The 18,635-nt window shown below is 28.3% G+C and overlaps 1 protein-coding gene and 1 long non-coding RNA gene across 12 annotated transcripts in view; one reads left to right on the top strand and one right to left on the bottom strand.

Moving 5' to 3' along the window:
* LOC147817022 (uncharacterized) overlaps positions 1–18,635 on the top strand; it is a 71,894-nt gene that overhangs the window by 36,090 nt on the left and 17,169 nt on the right. For 3 of the 9 annotated variants that reach the window (XM_087154013.1, XM_087154016.1, XM_087154007.1), the window contains 3 exons: positions 6,301–6,423; positions 8,658–8,759; positions 13,711–13,935. In XM_087154013.1, the coding sequence (XP_087010139.1) occupies positions 6,325–6,423; positions 8,658–8,759; positions 13,711–13,926 (417 nt within the window). In that variant the 5' untranslated portion in view covers positions 6,301–6,324 and the 3' untranslated portion in view covers positions 13,927–13,935. Of the gene's footprint in view, positions 1–6,300; positions 6,424–8,657; positions 8,760–8,834; positions 13,097–13,710; positions 13,936–18,635 lie in introns of those variants that run through there. The other 6 variants (XR_015429975.1, XR_015429981.1, XM_087154025.1 and 3 more) reach the window with 4 other exon arrangements.
* The window catches only part of LOC147817023 (uncharacterized), a 40,350-nt gene that overhangs the window by 15,735 nt on the left and 5,980 nt on the right, over positions 1–18,635 (bottom strand). The gene's annotated exons all lie outside the window — the stretch shown is intronic.

Genomic DNA, 18,635 nt, shown 5'->3' with positions numbered 1-18,635 from the left:
TACATTATTTTAAATGTTATTATATTAGTTATTAACAATTTTTGACAGTCGTGCACTTGTTACAATTATCCCCTCTTACGGGGTCAATTGTAACAGTTCATAAATTCAACTAAAACATAGTTAATTATACATATTATCATAGTTGTGATATATACGTATTTTTATTGATCAAAATAGTAGTTATATATTAGGAGTAAAAATAATAATGAGCAGAGACCTAAAGGGTTAAACTTCTAACTTTAAGGGGTTAAAAATTTTAATTTATGCTGTGAAAGGTGACAAATAAAATAATGCACATGCAACATAATATAAATGACACAGGAAACTATTGGTGGTTCTTAAAGAGTTAAGTAATGATTTGTAAACGTAAGTTTATTTATTTTCAGCTGTTACAATTGTCCCTTTACTTATTGTTACAATTGTCCCCAAGACGCCATTTCAGCTTCATTTGTTAAAAGCAATGCTAGTTTATTAACAAAACTAATCTTTTTTTTAAATGTTAATTAAGGTGTCCACTTACATATTCGGATAATAATTTTTCTTTGTTTAAACAAAATTACTTTGTTACAATATAATATTCTAATGCCAAAAAAAGCACTTACATCGCGTGAAAATATCTTTTGTGGTGTAACTTTTTCAAAAGTACATAAAAATGGTTGCCAGCAGGAGTGTGCATGTAGATTTATTAAATACACCTTGTGCGCCACCTAGGAACCAAATCTAGAACCGGACACTCGAAATTTTTGCTCTGCCACAATCGTACCCTGTTACAATTGACCCCACTCTCCCCTATAGTTTATAATTTTGTCTCTCCAACCTAATGTGAACTTTGTTCTATATATCCCTTCTAGACATCAGTCTCTACTCAGGATATCAGATATAAGGATGAGTTTCCTGAATTTTTTTTTTTTTTTTAAATCAGGAAAATTAGATTTTATTTTAATTAATCGATCTTTTCTTTTAAAGAATTTTATACACTTACCAACAAAAACTAAGATAAAATTTATAAATAATACCCCCGTGGCAGTGACATTGTTACAGTAGATTATAGAGTTTTGTGCAGCAGAGCAAAATGTAACCTAAAGCAAAAAAAAGAAGATAAAAAAGCCCTTAAAAGTGCAATAACTTTCAACAAATTGGAATTTCAAAAAAAAAAGAAGAAGAAAAAAACGCTGTGCATAAACAAGCGAGGCCTTTTCAACATTCCTAGTTTCAACTCTGAAGTTGTATTCCTGCTGTCTGTAGAGCAGCCCACATAGTATTTTTTCCTACAAGTTTACCTGTATAATTTCAAGTTTCTAAGTTGCTTAGTTTTTGCACAACAAAACAAAATGTAATGTTAAATTGTACGCCCAAAACAGTAGCCTTTCCGATTTTTTAATAGAGAGAGAATTGAGTGAAGCCTTGTTCAAATGCTTCGCTGGTCTCCTAAATGGTAAATAATAAATGTTTCAATATTTGTATTAATATTGAATAATTCTGCATATCATTATCCGTATTCTGCTTCGCTACTAAAAACAGATTTATGATATCAAGATTCCCTCGGGTCTGGGAAAACCCGGAATTCCCAGGGAATTTTATTTTAACTTTAAAAAGCAGGGAATAGTCAGGAAAGATTGCAATTTCTGGCAAAAAGCTGGAGAATTCTTGTATCATTCCAGAAAAATAACCAATTTTAGAATTATCAGTTACAGTAATCAGTGATTGAGATTCAAGTTCAATAATTCCAATGTCTATTACAATTATTTGTTGTAAAAATTTCTTATTTTAGGGAAACTGGCTCATTTAAAGATTTTTTTTACCTTCTAAAAATCTTATAACGCAATAAGCCTTACAAATTAAAGACTCTGTTTTCTAATGACAAATTACATGGTATAGATTAGGGGTGCACAACCTTTTTTGAGTGAAGGGCCACATGCTCAGCAGATTTACCAATAAAAGGCCGCAGGCCAAAATATTTAGACAGACATGTTGGCAGCAATTGTTGGTAGTAATTGTTATATAAACATCATTGTTCTCAAGACTAAATTCTTTTTGTCAGTTTACCTTGTAATATCTTTGCATAAAATTGAATAATTTTAAATGTTTAAAATGAGAAACTGCAAAACTGATTACTTAGGGAGGGGGGGGGAAACAGAATCAGAATCAATTTATCAGAAATAGTTTTTTAGATAAATTAAAATAATTAAAAATTTTGGAAAAATCATTTTTATTTTTATCATATTACATAATACGTCCATTTCCATTTTAACATAATTTTAAGTCCATTTAAACATAAATTTTAACATTAAAAAATTTGTCCACAGACTTAAATTTAAAAAAATAAGTATTTTGTCATTAAAAAAAATGCAATTTAAATACTTTGATTTAAAGAAAGATAAAGGTTAAAAATGATTAAAATTGACACGAAACCCCTTCAGCTAAAAAGAATTAGCATTTAGTAGGGAATATACTTTTACTTTAAAACATTTATTTTAAATTAATCATAAGAGGCAGGGGCTGAGAGAGGGAAGAAAAAGAAGAAGAAAAAACATTTATTTTGAAGGAATTATTTTACTTATTAAAAAAAAAAAACTATTAAGATACTTGCTTTCAATTCCTTATGACCAATACTTTTTTAAAATGACACTTACTATTTACACATATATATTTAAAATCAATTAAAATTTTCATTACTTTTTGAAACTTATTTTGATTAAATTTTTAAAGTTAAAATTTAATGATATAGAAATCATTTCCCAGCATATGATCATAAATGATCTGAAATGGTTATCCTGTAATTTGCAAAGTTTTTAAATATTGTGATAATTTTATCTACTTGATCATATGATAGCTTTTTCGAGTTATTAAATAAAAAATTTTAATGATTTTGTTTGAAAACTGCTCTGTAATTTTTAACAGGCCAAATTCATTCAGGAAAACTGCCTTTTGACAGAAGCTGGTGTAGGCAGTATTAAACTTAGGGTAAATAACTTCATCAGTTTTGGAATCTATCACAAACGGTGTTCTTCCTTTCCTGATTTTTAAATCTCGTGAATACAAATAGCGATGTGTTATTTATTTTTAAATTGCTCAAATAAAAATCGCTATGCATGGTTTTCAAATAGCGCGAATAGTGATGTTTTTAAATTGCGAGAAGAAGACTCACAATGTATGATTTTTTTAAACGACTGAACATGAATCGCGATTTTAAATCTCGTGGATACGAATCGCGATGGATGATTTTTCAAATCTCGTTATTGTTAAAACGACGTGCAATTTTAAGATTGCGTAAATGCGAATTATGATGTGTGACTTTTAAATTGCAAGAAGAATCATAACGTATTATTTTTAAAACGCCTATGACAGCAAAAAGAATAGTTTAAGTGTGTGCTGTTAAACTTCCACGTGTTCATGGAGCTAAAAAAAATATGCACATGTTTTGAATTATTTTTTTGCAAATGGGACCGTGTTTTATGTAAATTTACTCATCTCGTTTTTTTTTAAATTCTCTTCAGGAAGGTGTCGATTTTGATAAGATACATAAATACTTTTCAAATTACAAAAAAAATAATAAATAAATAAACGCAAACGAATTGCGCGATTTGCAAATATTGTGTTTAAATATCAGGATATTCTAAATCACAAAAGAAGAAAAAAACACTTTCGAAAAACCTCTTATATTAATGTTCAAATCGATGCAAATAGCGCACGTAAAAAGTAATTATTTTAATGCACGATTCAAAACTTGCCTGCTCTCTGACTAGTATTAAAAATATAAGAATTTTCTTAAATCACAGAGTAAAAACTACCAAACAAATCTATCAAAATCCTTTCATATTTAAAATAAAATCGACGTAAATAAAGCGTGTCAAAAAGTGATTAACTTAAATGTGGGATTCGAAATTAAGACGTCGCTATTGCATATAAAATATATCGGGACTTTAAAAACCTTGTAGCAATTGTACCAATAATTGCCAAAACAACAATTGAAAAATAACTTGACATGCTATAATACTGGCGCAAATAAACCACGTCAAAAATCGTAATCTAAATTAGCGAATCTTTACTCACTATTCGTAATAATGTGTTAAAACATCGAAAGATGTTTTAACTTGAATATATAAATGTAAAATTTCCAAATTTTTTTAAAGGAAAAAAAAATTGGAATTAATATTTTTTATTTCGTTCAGATTCCTCTGGTTGTGCACCCCCTATTATAGATAAAACATGGTCTGGATTTCATTGAAATTTACTTGAAATGTCTGGACAAGTCAGGGAAATTTTTTTTCTGGTTTTAGGTGGGAGCCCTTTATATTTTGGAGGAATATGTTTTAAGGTCATTATTTATATGTTTACCTGTAAAGAAGACTCCTGTATTTTACGACTATCTTCTGTTTACTCCTATATTCCCAAATTTCTCCGTATTTGTCGAAGAAATTTTTTAAAAAAAGAACTTTTGGGCGATCAAATATCCACTGATGGCGAAAATAATTCTTTTATCTCTGAACAGGTTACCAGTGTGATAATATGGCCTGTGCTGCAGTATGTTGAGTGTTAATAGTTTAAGTAATTATGCATAATGGTTTAAAGAAATGACTTTTAGATTAAGATTTATATGCATACTTTTTACTTCGATGAATGTAAGTGCTTATTGCCAGCTTCTCCTGGTCCCAGTTTTTGTATTTTTTAGAAAATTCACTAAAATTGATATGAAATAGAATTTTTGTACAGGCTTAATTTAAATAAGTATTACTTATACACAATGAAGCGAACCTCATTTACAGAAAACAGTTCAAAACCATTTTATACTGTTTTCAATACTCTCTTCTTAAATTAATCTCACAATGTTTGATGAATTAATTGATATTTGAAATAAATACAATAGAATTCAGTTTTAATGCCTTATTAAATAGATAAAAATATACTTCTGTGACCAATAACTAAGTCTCTGAGTCAAGTATTTCTATTTTATGTCCATTTAGGTCTTTCTTTTCGTACCAACAAAACAAAATAATTATATTAATTCTATGAAAAATTATTTTACTAATTGGTATAGTTTGAATGTATATGTCATGTACTTTTTGAGTTAATATGAAAAAAAATTGTGCCTGTTAATGTACTAAAACAATTTCATTTCATTCTACTGTTAAAATATATTGTAATATTCCTGAATTTTCCCTCTAAGTATTTTACTTTGGAATAAACTTACAAAAACAAATAGTATGCAAAGGAATATTATCATTTGAAATAATAATAATTATACAAAATTAAATAAGCTTATCTATTCTCAAAAATACAACTCATTTCTGCTGCTTATGATAACTCAATTTTTAAAAACTATTGGGTTCCAGCTTTAAAAAGCGTGATTTCTGTTGGTGTTGCTTCTTCATAGTTTTATTGTACCATGAGTACTCAAGATGGGTCATCTCTCTTTGAAAATAACCATTTAATGTACAGTATCTGATGAAATGATATTTTTATTCATTTAGAATGATCTAAAAATTTTAATTCTGCAACTTGAAATTAGAATTGTTATAATTGAAGCACAAAGATCATTACTAGTGTGATGAAACTAAATCACTAAGTAACATTTCTATTTCTATCAATGATTTTCCGACCTCTTTAATTTACCTCCGAAGTGTTTGACGAAGATCCTAAAAATTAGTTTAGAAAACACTATACCTTATATTAGAATTTATAGACATCTTTTTTGAAAGCAAAATCATTCGTACGGGAAACTGTAAAAAAACGTTTGGTGGTAAGACTGCGGAAGATAGTTTCACACCTAAAATACCTAAAAAACCTAAAAGTGTTTAAAGTAGGGATGCACAATCTTTTTAAGAGAAGGGCCACTTGGACAGCAGGTTGACCAATTTGCTTGTCCAAGTATTTAGACAGATATTAGCAATTATAGTATTTTTCATACAGAAACATCAATATACTAGATACTAAATTTTTTTTATCAGTTAACTCAATAAAATTAAATTATTTTAAACATTGGACATAAAATTATAAATTAAAATTCAAAAAATGCAAAACTGATATTTTTTTAGTTTCCTTTTCATTAAAAAAAGAGAAAAAAATTAAATGTGCAATTCAAAATTCTGGGATGTTTTTTTCTAAAAGAGATAGCGCACCCCTAGTTTAAAGTATTTTTCAATCTATTTTAAGAAAGGTAATACTGGAACTTATTGAATAAAATTTTTAATTGATGTATTTGTTTATTTTTTAAAAAAACGTACTATCATTTATGTGAAAAATACAGTAATTTCTGTTTTTAGAAAAATACTGTAAATAAACATTTAATTTTATTCTTAGAGTGTTGCTAAGTTTGAAAGTAAAATGACAGCTCTAGAAAGCAATGTGAAAGAGCTCAAAGATCAACAATCTAATCTACGAACAACAGCTCAAAATTTCTCAGGAGAATTAGATGTTGTAAAAGTGAGAGGTTATTCAATTATTGTCTTTTAAATTTAAATGTCTCTTACTCATTTATTGTGTTGATATTGACGAATATTTTTACGAATTTCTTGTCTAATAGCTAAATAATAGTTCAAATTCTGATTATTTGACATCCACAAAAGACTGCAGATATATTGGAAAATCAAAATCCATGGATTATCTTACTTGCCTTTTAGATAAACTTTCTAAAAGACTATAATTTATACTCTGAATTAAGTTATTGCAAGTGAATACATTATTGCAATCATAAAATGACAGTTTATATCATGTAAAAAAATAGAGCATGATAATTCAAAGATGTATATAAAATAACAAATCTGACAGTTCTTTTTAGTCCCGCAGTTGACTGATCGTTAAGACACGGTTCCCATCAGATCACCGAAGTCAAGCATCACTGGCTGCAATCAGTGTGCGGGTGGGTGACCACTTGGATCAGTCTGCGTAGGGACCGAGGGTGTGCGGTATGGGTCCTCGTTAAACTGTGCTACCGTAAAGTGCTCAACTTTGCGTGCAGGTCGTCGGGCTACCGAAGCGAGGGTGCAATCCCCTCTGCAGAGGATCAAAATTGTGATGGCATGTCTTCGGATCATCCTCAGGGATGCTTCCCAGACCGTCGCCGATAGCCCATTGTGCAGCTCTAGTGTGACGTAAATGAACAACGACAGTGCTTTTTTAAAAAAAAAATTTCAAATCTATGTGAATGATTTAATAAAGTTGTTACTTTTGTTACGCTGCATAGATATTGACAGTTGATCATCATGGTTTGCTTTTGTACTTATCCTAATCATACTTTATGAATCACAATTAAATTATGTGATAATGCATTTTTGTTGAATTCAGAAGGAAATATAATTTACATTCATGTGATGTATACATCATATGATGAGTACTATTACTAATTAGGAAATGTTATATGGATTTTTAAAAAAACATTAAGATCTCAAGTGATTTCCTCTTATATGATTGGTTGAAACTCTTAGGGTCATGTCAGATTATCAGAATTATACTTCTTCTTTTCCAACTCAAAAGTCCTGTGAGCTTTCTCTACAATAAAGTTCCATGTTTCTCCAGTTTAATATTTTTTTCTGGTTCTTCCTCAACCTGATCCAGCAATCTTAACTTTGATCTTCCTCCTTTCCTTTAATGATTTTCTAAGGCATGTCTTATCCACTATAATCTTCTAGCTTTGATAAATCATATGATGTTTTTCCTTTTTAATTTTTCCATTTTGTCGTTGCATGTCTTTCTCCATGCGTTACTTTAACTAATGCTTCAAAAATTCTTCTAATTATACTATGTTCAAAATTTCCTACTATATTTTCATATTGTTTTCCTAGGTTTCAGACCCATATGTTACTATTGGTCTTATTAGGGTTTTACATATTATACATATTCTCAAAATTAATTTCCGTTTTAGTAATCATTATTTGCAAATATTTCCATTTTGTGTCCGTGGAATTTCACATTTATTGTTCATTTCGTGACCGCGATAAGTAAAGGATACCCTAAAAAATTTTATCAATTTTTAGACCTTGTATTTGTGTTTGCTCTTCTGTCTTTGTCTTTATCATGATCTTTATTTTGGTTTGACCTATTTCATTTGCTTTTCCTGCAATTTCTTTTATTTGTTCTATTAATCTACTTTTTTTTCTTGCATTAATTCCTATATTGTGTGCATGGGCACAGACTTTTGTTGACTTTGTGAATATATTGCCTAGTTGTCGAATGATGTGATTCACAAAAGTAAGGTGATATTGAAAAGCATAAATAATAGGGATTCACCTTGCTGAGCACATTTGTTAAACTCAAACGAAAATTTAGCTCTTCCACTTATATTTAAGTCTGTGATGATTGAATTATAACATTTGTTTCCCTATATTTCAAGAAAAATGCAAAAATACTAAGAAATTTATCTGCTGTATCTGTGAGCAATGCTTTCGACATTAATGATATTAAAAATTTCCAGAACCAGACTTTATATTTATTAGACTATGTATGTTAAAATGTTTTTTCTCTAAAAAAAGCATGAATTTATAGTTTAAAGCTAAAATATTTTCATGAACGCAAATCAATAAATGCTATACATATATGCTTAAACAAATGTTTTTGAGTATGTTGCTGGTTATTTTTTTCCTTATTCCACAAAGTATGGGGATTTTTGTAGATTTTTTAAATTTGCTAATATTTTTACTGTTCAATTTTATTTATTTTAGGTTACAGTTCAAGAATTGTCTAATTCTTCTGAATCAACTTCAAAATCATCTGTAGATACATCAGGGAAAGATGCTAAAGTCCAGGCTGCTGTTCAACAAGGGGTAAGTTGAATTTGAAAAAAAAATCTTACTTTTTTTTAAATTAGAACTATCAAACATCAGTGTTTCTCTTCCTAGGTTCAGTAGAAAAAAACATCGAATTTATATACCAGTATAAGCTAGACGTAATATGATGCCTCCTAATTTTCTATACACTTTATGTCCTGAGTAGATTAACGGTAGAGCTGCCTATTTACCTTCAAATCTTTCGCTAATGCATGCATTTTTAAAAATGTCATCAATTGAAAATTATCTGTACATTATATGTACTCAGTTAATAAAATGATGCTAGCCAATCAATTAATTATTTACTTCGCTTTCTGGCTTCCATAGAAGAATGTGTATTTTTTTCCTAATTTTGCTTAACAGGTATAAGCAAAATTCAAATCAATATTTGTTTAATTCCCTCTTGTCACACCATTTGAAAAATAAAATGATATAATAAAAACATTTATATTTCAGTTATTTCACGATATAAAAATTTATAATAGATAAAATGCATAAGCTATATAATAACAGGATATTTGCTTCTGTTTTTAAATTCTGTCCATGGGCTGAATCCATTTAAGGCTCAAGTTTGCTCCGATGCTTCTTTGGTGGTAATTGTTTTCCATTTTGATGAAATGATTCAAAATGTTTTTGTTTTTTTAACTTTATAAAATTCTCCAAAAATTAGTTGGTTATAATTTGATAATAATAGATTTTATATTGCATTCTTTTTCTGGAAGCTTTTGTACTACCATTCACAGAAATTTGTGAATTATTTTTTCTCAGCAAACCTACTAATCACTCATTTTTTTTACAATCACTAACAGCAATGTTTGTCGACAAATTGTTACAATTGTTGCATTAATGCTATTTTTTTCTGTTTCATTTTAACCTTTTATAACATATTTCAATTTTTAAAATAGAACTCTTTTATTTCCAAAAATAGAACTCTTTTACTCCAAATAGAACTCTTTTTATTAGAAAATAACTACTTGCTATGTGGCAAGTCTACCAAAAAATTGGCGAAAAGTGTTAAATAAACAAGTGCTTATTTTAAAAATTGTTTAATATAAATTATGTCTATGTAAAAAAATACTCTGGGAATTCAGAATCCATCAATTCATGGTTGAAAAAATCATGTAAAAGGAGAATTCTATTATAATTCACATATTTCGATGTTGTAATATATGTTGCCCTTCCTCATAAATATTTTTACTTATCGTTCTTTAAAAGTCACTAAATTTTGTCACATATAAATTTTTTTTTTATTGTTTAAATAAATTTTTACAGCCTTAGATTATATCTAATAGGAATTTTTTTTTGAAAAAATAATTTAATAAAAATAAAAAAAGTTAGCAAAATGTGACTTTTAAATGTCTTAAGTGGCATATTTTTGTATCCATTGATATCAGTCAGCAACTCAATAGGTTTAAGGAAAAAGCAGCTGCTAAGACATTCTAGTCTCCCAGAATACTAACTGAAAATATAAATTTTCAAGTATACTTTTTAGTTAGAGTGAACATTCAGGCATCTTTTGATACGAAAATGTATTTAAAATTCAGTGCTTGTAATTTTAATACATCGCAAAAGGTTATATGAAGCCAACAGAAAATTTTAGAATTTTTTTTAAACTTCCGTAATAAAATTGAACCAACTTTCCAGCTTTGCTCTTCGTTCACCATAAACACCCTTTTGAATAGACGATATTATTGTTTATTTTTTAATCATTTACAAATTAATATAAATGATATATAAAAACATACACATCAGTCTATATTTAAGGAATTTAAATAAAAATGATTTATTCATTGTTTTGCAATAATTTAAACATGAAAATTTAATACGGTAACAATATTGTTTGTATTAAAGTTTAAATATTCTGAAATGTAAAATTTTATCTGAGCTAAAAGGACCAGATAATTTCATTTCTAATTGTTTTAACATGGCAAATTTGTTAACAGACAATTATTTTTTTAATCTTTCTCATTGTTACAGAAAAATTCTGTCACAGACGAAAATTCTAACTAAAGAAAACAGCTGTAATGTAAAGCTAAATGTAAAGTAAAGAAAACAGCTAGTAAAGTAAAGTTTAAAGTTAAAAGTGGAAAGCGTAATGTGGAAATTTTGCTAACCAAAAAATTAAATGTTAAAGAAAATGCCCCTCTCAGTAAACCATAGAATATAAATTATCGAGTAAATTAAAATATAATGAAAGTTCTGACTAAAACCAATATAAGACCAAGAGTAAACTATATTTCAAATGACGTGTGAAATTTAGGGGCCTCTTTTTCAATACTATTAAAATAGTCATCCACATTATTTATGTAAAGCATCTATCAAAATCTCATGTACACTGCACGATTCATTTCTAAAATGTAGGAAAAAATTTCTGTACCTATTAAGTAATTTCATTTAAAATTAAAGCATAGTATAAATTACGTTTTTATTTTATAGTATTTAGGGTAATCTTTTAAACCAGTAATGAAAGATGAAATTTGTAATAATTTAGAATCGTAAAATATATTAGATACTAAACAAAACTAATATTATTGGGATTAACATAGTGAAATATTTCATTAAATTAATTTTAATATATTATTAACCATAAATTAAAATTTGATTTGAATTTAACTTGATTTGGAAATGAATCTTTGATAACGAAATTCAGTTCCCCTGAAATACTGATCTAGTGTAAAATAAAATTGTTCCGAGTTTCATTATTCAAAAATGAAAAACATATTAAACTCGATTAAAAAAAATCATAGAAAAAGATAAAAAGAAAAAATAGTTCTTCATCCTTATAGCAATACTTAAAAGCTGAAATTTTTAGAAAAAAGCGATGATAGAAAAAATCTATAAAAAACATCTAAAAAATGCGCCTAAATAAAATTGCCGTCAAAAACAATAATTTAGGATTTAATTCTAATAAAAAAATAGTTTTTAATCTCAAAAGAAACCTTTATCACTGTATATCTGTTTTTCGCATTGCCGCAAGTGGAGAACATAAAAAAATAATAATAATTTTCTTCGTCATTTTATTTAGTAATCTTGTAACATCCTAAGACGAAAGAGTTCTTCAAAATCCAGGATAGCGTGGCTGGTAGAGCGCTGGGATTATGTTTAAGTCGTCGTGAGTTTGGTCCTCCCCGTTTAGTAAATGGTGACTAGTGCATGTTATTTCTGTCGGGTCACAAAATCCCCCATGTTTCCTTAACAAATCAAACTTCTGAAGGAACTGAATTGGAGTTAGATTGATCTCTGGTTCAAATCAGAATTATGATCGGTGGATTAATGAATGGACGTATACCACCCTTTGAACGGGCTGTGACGTATGTCTGTTTCGTTTTTTTCCAAGCTGAGACACCATTGATTCACTTGCTGTATGATGAAATGGTGTCTCTTGTTTAAGAATTGTTAGGGCGTTTTTTTAAAGAGTTTTGCTTTTCTTAGTTTGAATGGGAAGGACTAAAATCTTTGGATGTAGAAAACGCAGAAATTTGCCAAAATTCAAATTTAATACATGTTGGACTAGATATCACAAATAAGATGACATCCTTATCTTCTTCAGGAAAAAATTCAATGTATTTAGCTGCCAGGTCTATGGCATGTGTAGAAAAGTTATTAAAGGCATTGCCTCTTAAAAATAGGTTACTGTACCATCTTAAAGTGTTGCATCCTGTAATGAGAATGGAAGACGCTTCTATTAAGTCAATAAGATATCTAGCAACAGTAACTCCATTCATTATAAATCCAGATTAGGCATCTTTGTTACTGTTATGTGGAGAACCAGAAGGTTATTCTTCTGACTCAAATGAATATGCACCAATTGATGTGTTTTGGAACTATTTTGTGACTTGTGATTTGATGTGTTTTTGTGTGTACTTGGACTATTTTGTGAAGAAAGATAATTTGGAAAATATCAAATATCCTCTTATAACAAAGCTTTTTAAAGCTCTTTTGTGCATACCACATGGGAATGACGATGTTGAAAGAGGTTTTAGTACCAGAGAGGTTTTAGTTTTTTTCATATGTGTGAATAAAAAGCTACTTGACAATAGGGCAAGTTTAAATTTCCATAGTGTTAATAGTTTGAGACAAGTTTTCACATATCAGCTGAGAATTTAAATAACTTTAAAGTTGACAAAGATATGATTAAAGGAACCAGTGCAGAATTGAAAAATTATTCTGCTTGATTAGAGGTTGAGAAAAAAGAAAGCGAATAGAATGTGAAAACACTGAAACTGAGGAAAGCAGATTCAAAGCTGCTGAAATTGATTTGCTAAAAAAATTGAAGGCTTCTCAAGATCTCTTAGCCACAGCTGAAAAAAATATTAAAGATGAGTTAATAAAGACATGTCGATTATAGAAAGTGGACAGATCCTCTTATCTGAGGCTAAGTCGCGGATAGCAGAATATTTAACAGCATTGGAAGATACCAAAAAGAAACTTAATTTGTTTATGCCTTTCACCTTCAAAAACCTTCACCATTCAATTCCACCTTCAATTCCATGTTATCACCTTCAAAAAAGTGATAAAAATTAAGATATGTTATTAATGAACAAAATTAAAAACTCTTGTTATTAAGTTATTGTTTTAATTCCTTTTATTAAATATGCTCCAAATCTTTGTTTCGCTGCTCCAAAATTGCTTTTTTGTTGCTCCAAAGATACTCCAAAACCATGTTTTGCCACTTGCACCACTTCCAAAAAATCTAATTTTTAAAATGCAGTCCCCTCTACCCAATTTCATCCTGTTCCAAATATCTGAATTTCTAACAAAATCACCACTCAGGAATATTTTATTAGAATATAAAATTATTTTATCATGTTCTTTAAAAATTATGGTGTTCTTTCAAAAATGAAAGAAAAAACATCATTTCTAGAGGGAATTATCTTTTAAACTCTTCTGTCATTTAAAAATTCTTATTATTTTTTTTTTTTTAAATTTTATCAATTTAAAATTCTAGCTAAAGCAAACTAGTCATTGGCTTTCTGCCAATGACTGCAATTGTGCAGTCGTAGTCACCAAGGGAATCAACTGGATGACATATGCTGGATCGGCAACCTTGTACCCTTCTTCAGTATTTAAGAAGCTTCGAACTTTGCTCTGTGCACACTCATACTTAATTTTACGTTTCTGTTTTTATCTTGTTACGTTTCAGTTAGTAATAAATGTTGTTTGATTTTTGTCATAGTTGTCTTCGAATTAATATGAGAGGGTTCCTCCCCCTCAATCTAATTTAAAAGTTATGTTATTCGTATTTTCACAATTTAAAAATCATGCATCATAATCTTATTTCACGTGATTTCTGAACCTAATATTGCAATTCGTATTCACATGAGTTAAAAATTTAATGTCACGATTCGTATTCACAAGTTTTTTTAAGTCCAATGTCAAGATTCATATTCATGAGTTTTTGAAACCCAATATCATGGCTCATATTGACCCATATCAAACATCTATTTTTGTATTTAAAGGTGATTTGAAAACTACGCAGTGCGATTCATATTAACAAAATCTAAAAATTACATGCATCATGGTTCGTATTTGCACAATATAAAAATTCAATATTGCAAGTAGTATTTCCACAGTTTTAAAATCCAATAGCTTGATTCATATTGAACATTTTTAAATTCCAATATCGCAATTCCACTGAGAAGTAATTTTTTTTCTTGAATTAGTTACTATAAAGGTGTGATATTTTCCATTAGTATTTCATTTAATTATTAATGTCAGTTAAAAAGATTATTATGTTAAATATGTAACATGTATGGCATATGAATTAATATCTCACTTTTGTGCAGAGAAAATTTTCAGGATCTTTTACTTTGTGTCACAATCACCTCTTCTTCATGTTGGATGTACTCAGAAATTTCTGATACCATCTAATGGCCAGCATCTTTAACAGTAATGCATTTTTAAAAATTTTATATGAATGGAAAAACTTTTGATAACGTAAGGCATTTCTTTTAAACTGTGTTCAAATGGGTCAAGGAGACCAGGGAAAACCTGGAATTATCAGGCAATTTTTTTACAAAGACCTGAAATATTCCTATATAATGCCTAGAAAACAACCAGTATTAAAATTGTCAGTAACAGTAATCAGTTATTGAGATTCAAGTTAAATAATTCTAACATCTATTACAATTATTTGTTGTAAAAGTTTCAAATTTTAGTCAAACTGAAATGTTCCCTTTGTTCATTTAATAATAATCTTTTACACTGAAAATCTAATATTTCACATTATAAATAAAAGAATCAAAGTTTTCTGATGAACGTAGGGCTCAATTTTCATTTGAATTTACTAGGGAATTTTTTTTCTGAAATTTAGTGGGAACCCTGTTTAAGCATTCTCAAAATATGAACAACATTACAAAATTCATTTTTAAAAATTTAAAAAAAAATTAAGTATGAAATAAAGTAATTTTTGGAATTTTACAAAATACAAAAAATAATCCCATGTTTATTTTAAAATATTATAACAAAACGCACATGGGGTGCATTGTAGAAGAGAAGAGCAATTTGGTGTCTACTGACTGACAATTTTTTAGTGTTATATTTTATCACCCTGTGACCGATTAGCAACCGTTATTCCGCTACGCTATTTCATTTACTGTAGCATTTTTTTTAAGTAGTTTGCTGAACTGTTCCTTATTTCTGAGTTTTTCCTGCAATTAAAATCTGTATAGTTATCCTAATATAGATCATACATGAGCATAGTGATTGTGTATTCCCTCTTAATATATTGTTTATAATATGTAACAGGGAATTTTTTGTTCAGATTTGAGTGGCAATCCTTAATCGGTCTTTATTAGTTTTCTGTAGATTTTTAAAATATGTTGAACATAAACGTAACTAAGCTTAAAATCCATAATGATAAATTGGTATTGAAAACATTTTTCTTTTAATTGTATGTCTTAAAATTCTTAGCAATAGTTTGAACAATATTTAATAATTTAAACCAGTGATTCCCAAAGTAGTCTATATCGACCCCCAGGATTCGATGACAACCTGCAAGGGGTCCATGCTGAGTAAAAAAAAATTGGGGGTCAACGCTTGCCCAACCAGGAGATACACGGCTGACACTTACGTAAGTGCAAATAGAATTTAGTTTAGGTGTCTCATTGAAATATGTTTGATCAATATTCAGGTAATCATTTCTACGTACAAAAAAAAATATTGTAAGAGCTGCCACCTACTCCAACACCGCTATTTTGTGTTTTTAATTTAATGTTGCATTTTGCTTTGCTGCCCAAAAACTATAACACTTAGAAACTTAAATTACTAAGGCATGCTATAAAAAAATTAACATTCTATTATTTGTTCAAGAATTATTATCTGTTAAACTTGTTGTAAAAAATACCATACAGGCCCCTCTACAGTCCTTAAGAATTCAACTACTGAGTTGAAATTTGGCATGCTAAAAGGGCCACATTTGTATATGAACTTAACACAGAGTTTTTTTTTTTTTTCTAAAATTCCAATTTGATTAAAAGGCATTGCAATTTTAAGTGCCTTTTTTGCAAATTCTTTCTCTACTACTTCTCCCCATGTTTTTGTTGTTGATTTACCTTAAATTATACTGTGTTGCCTAACATCTATAAGACTTAGAAACTTAAAATTACGAAGGTGTGAAGAATAGTACACAAAATGTTCTAAAGAATTAGGTATATATGATTCGATTGTTAGTTTAAGAGTTATTAACTGTTAAACTTGTAGTAAAAAAAAGAAGAAAAACACATGTTCGTTAATCTACTATCTGTAAAACGTAACTATAGTCCATTCCACCTTAAGTTGGCACTGGAGAGAAAGGTAGGAAATGTAATACTCCGCCTTTGAAAAGTAGTTCTTCGCTATTTTGGAATTAATTGCAGTTTAAATACGCGTACAAATATAAATAAATGTTGCATAGTAAGAAAAGTATATCTTGAAACATTCATTAGAAGTTTTTCATGTTTAAATGTATTTAACTTATAAATACCTTCTCAGTAAAGCGAATGTACAAATAAGAAGGAGGTGCTTTAGTTTGGCGCTGAATTAGTTTTCAAGGACAAGGAATTGGCTCATTGGCTATGTTTCTACACTGGTCAGTCAGCTTTTCCATTCGCCTTGGCTTTGCCCAAGTGTCCTATCTCTTGTGCAGTTCTTATTTATTATTATTATTTTTTTTTTTTTTGATTACTTAATTTTCTAAATATAAACCTCATCTGTACAATATTTAATGAAAAATGTTTTCCCCTCAGAATAAATGAAAAAAAAATACCCCAATAGGTGAATATTATTAAACTGATGACAGTTGAGCATATTTGCTGTGTAGCTAATTCAACATGTGATTTTATTATTATTTTTTTACGACAAAAGAAAAAATTGTTTTCGCTTTATTCGATCTCTGTCAAGATTCAAATTTTGCGTCTTTTGCGCCATGTTTAGTTCTGAAGTACAATTCGCTTTTTATAGGAACTTAAATAATGTAACAATTTAAGATTTTTAGTTTGTTCAATTAAAGGGACTTTTAAATATTATCTAAATTACAATTTCCATAATAGAAGTGTTAATCCGTTAGTTATAAACTAATAAAATGTAAAGGATTTGAAATAATTTTAAAAAAGACGCAAAATTTGAATCATTAATTTTTTTTAAGCATCGAAAGGTTAATTTAAACCAATCAATATTTTAATAATTATTTTTGAAATGCAAAGCCCAAAAAGCTGAGAAATCCTTTCTCTTATGTGGAAAATATTAAGATATTTCAGTATCTGACAAAATATTTCGAGACTAACTAATTCTACTGTACTTAAATAACAAATTATACGGATTTTTCTCTTAAGCCTCCTTTCACCTGCAAAGGTCCTGAATAGTAAAGGAAAGTTCTGATATTTCAAAATATGTATTTTCTTTTGAAGAAATGCGCCTACCCATCCAAGTAGAATTTCGCCTGATGAGAAATTGTGGATTGAATTCAATTCAGGGCTATCCTACAAAGAGTTTGCAGAAGGAACTGTCAACTGTTAAAATATTAAATGAATAACATGATAACCACCAGGATAGGTGGTTATCATGTTATTTAAAGAGTTCCTGTTGAGTCTAAGAGGGTGGGATATGGCAGCTGAAAACATGGGATAATACTAATTATTTTTTTCAGGTAAGTTCTTTTGTCTCTTAGAAGCAAATATATTTCAGAAAAAAAAAATTTATAGTAAAAAAAGAAAAATTTCTGAAAATTTTTTTTAATTTTTTATTTATAAAAAAAAGGAACAGTAAATTTTTATCAACATGGGTATGATATTTTTCATAATCAATGATTTCCTGCCTATGTTGACTTTTTCTTCCCCAACAAAACACCAATGAGGGATAAATTAATGTACATTAATCTACAAAAAATAAGCATATAAAAATAAATATTTAAAACAAAGTATTTATGCGCTTCTATGCATTTCGTTTTTTTTTTCACTTAGATTTCAGCAAAAAAGGATCTTTTTAAATATATTTTTTTTTTTAAAATTAGTTTCATTTAATTAAAAAATTATAATAAGAAAAAAAACAGTAAGTATTATAAAACATAAGTATGATCTTTTTCATGATCAATAATTTCCAGCCTATGCTGACTTTTCCTTCCCCAACAAATCACCAATGTGGGATAAATTAATGTACATTAATCTACAAAAAATAAGAATATAAAAATAAATATTTAAAACAAAGTAGGTATTTTTTTCGCATCTTTTCATTTTTTTTTTTTTTACTTAGATTTCAGCAAGAAAGAATATTTTTAAATATATCTATTTTTTTCTGTTTAAAATTAGTTTCGTTTAGTTAAAAAATCGTAATAAGAAAATCTGCTTTTTAAATACTAATTAAGAAATCAGCTTACAACTAGTATCTTAAAATAATAAT

Source organism: Parasteatoda tepidariorum, chromosome 1, assembly GCF_982258835.1.
Source record: "Parasteatoda tepidariorum strain Cologne lab strain chromosome 1, Ptep-v5.0, whole genome shotgun sequence".
Taxonomy (NCBI): domain Eukaryota; kingdom Metazoa; phylum Arthropoda; class Arachnida; order Araneae; family Theridiidae; genus Parasteatoda; species Parasteatoda tepidariorum.
The sequence above is the reverse complement of the archived record's forward strand: the minus strand, read 5'-3'. Positions and strand labels throughout refer to the sequence as shown.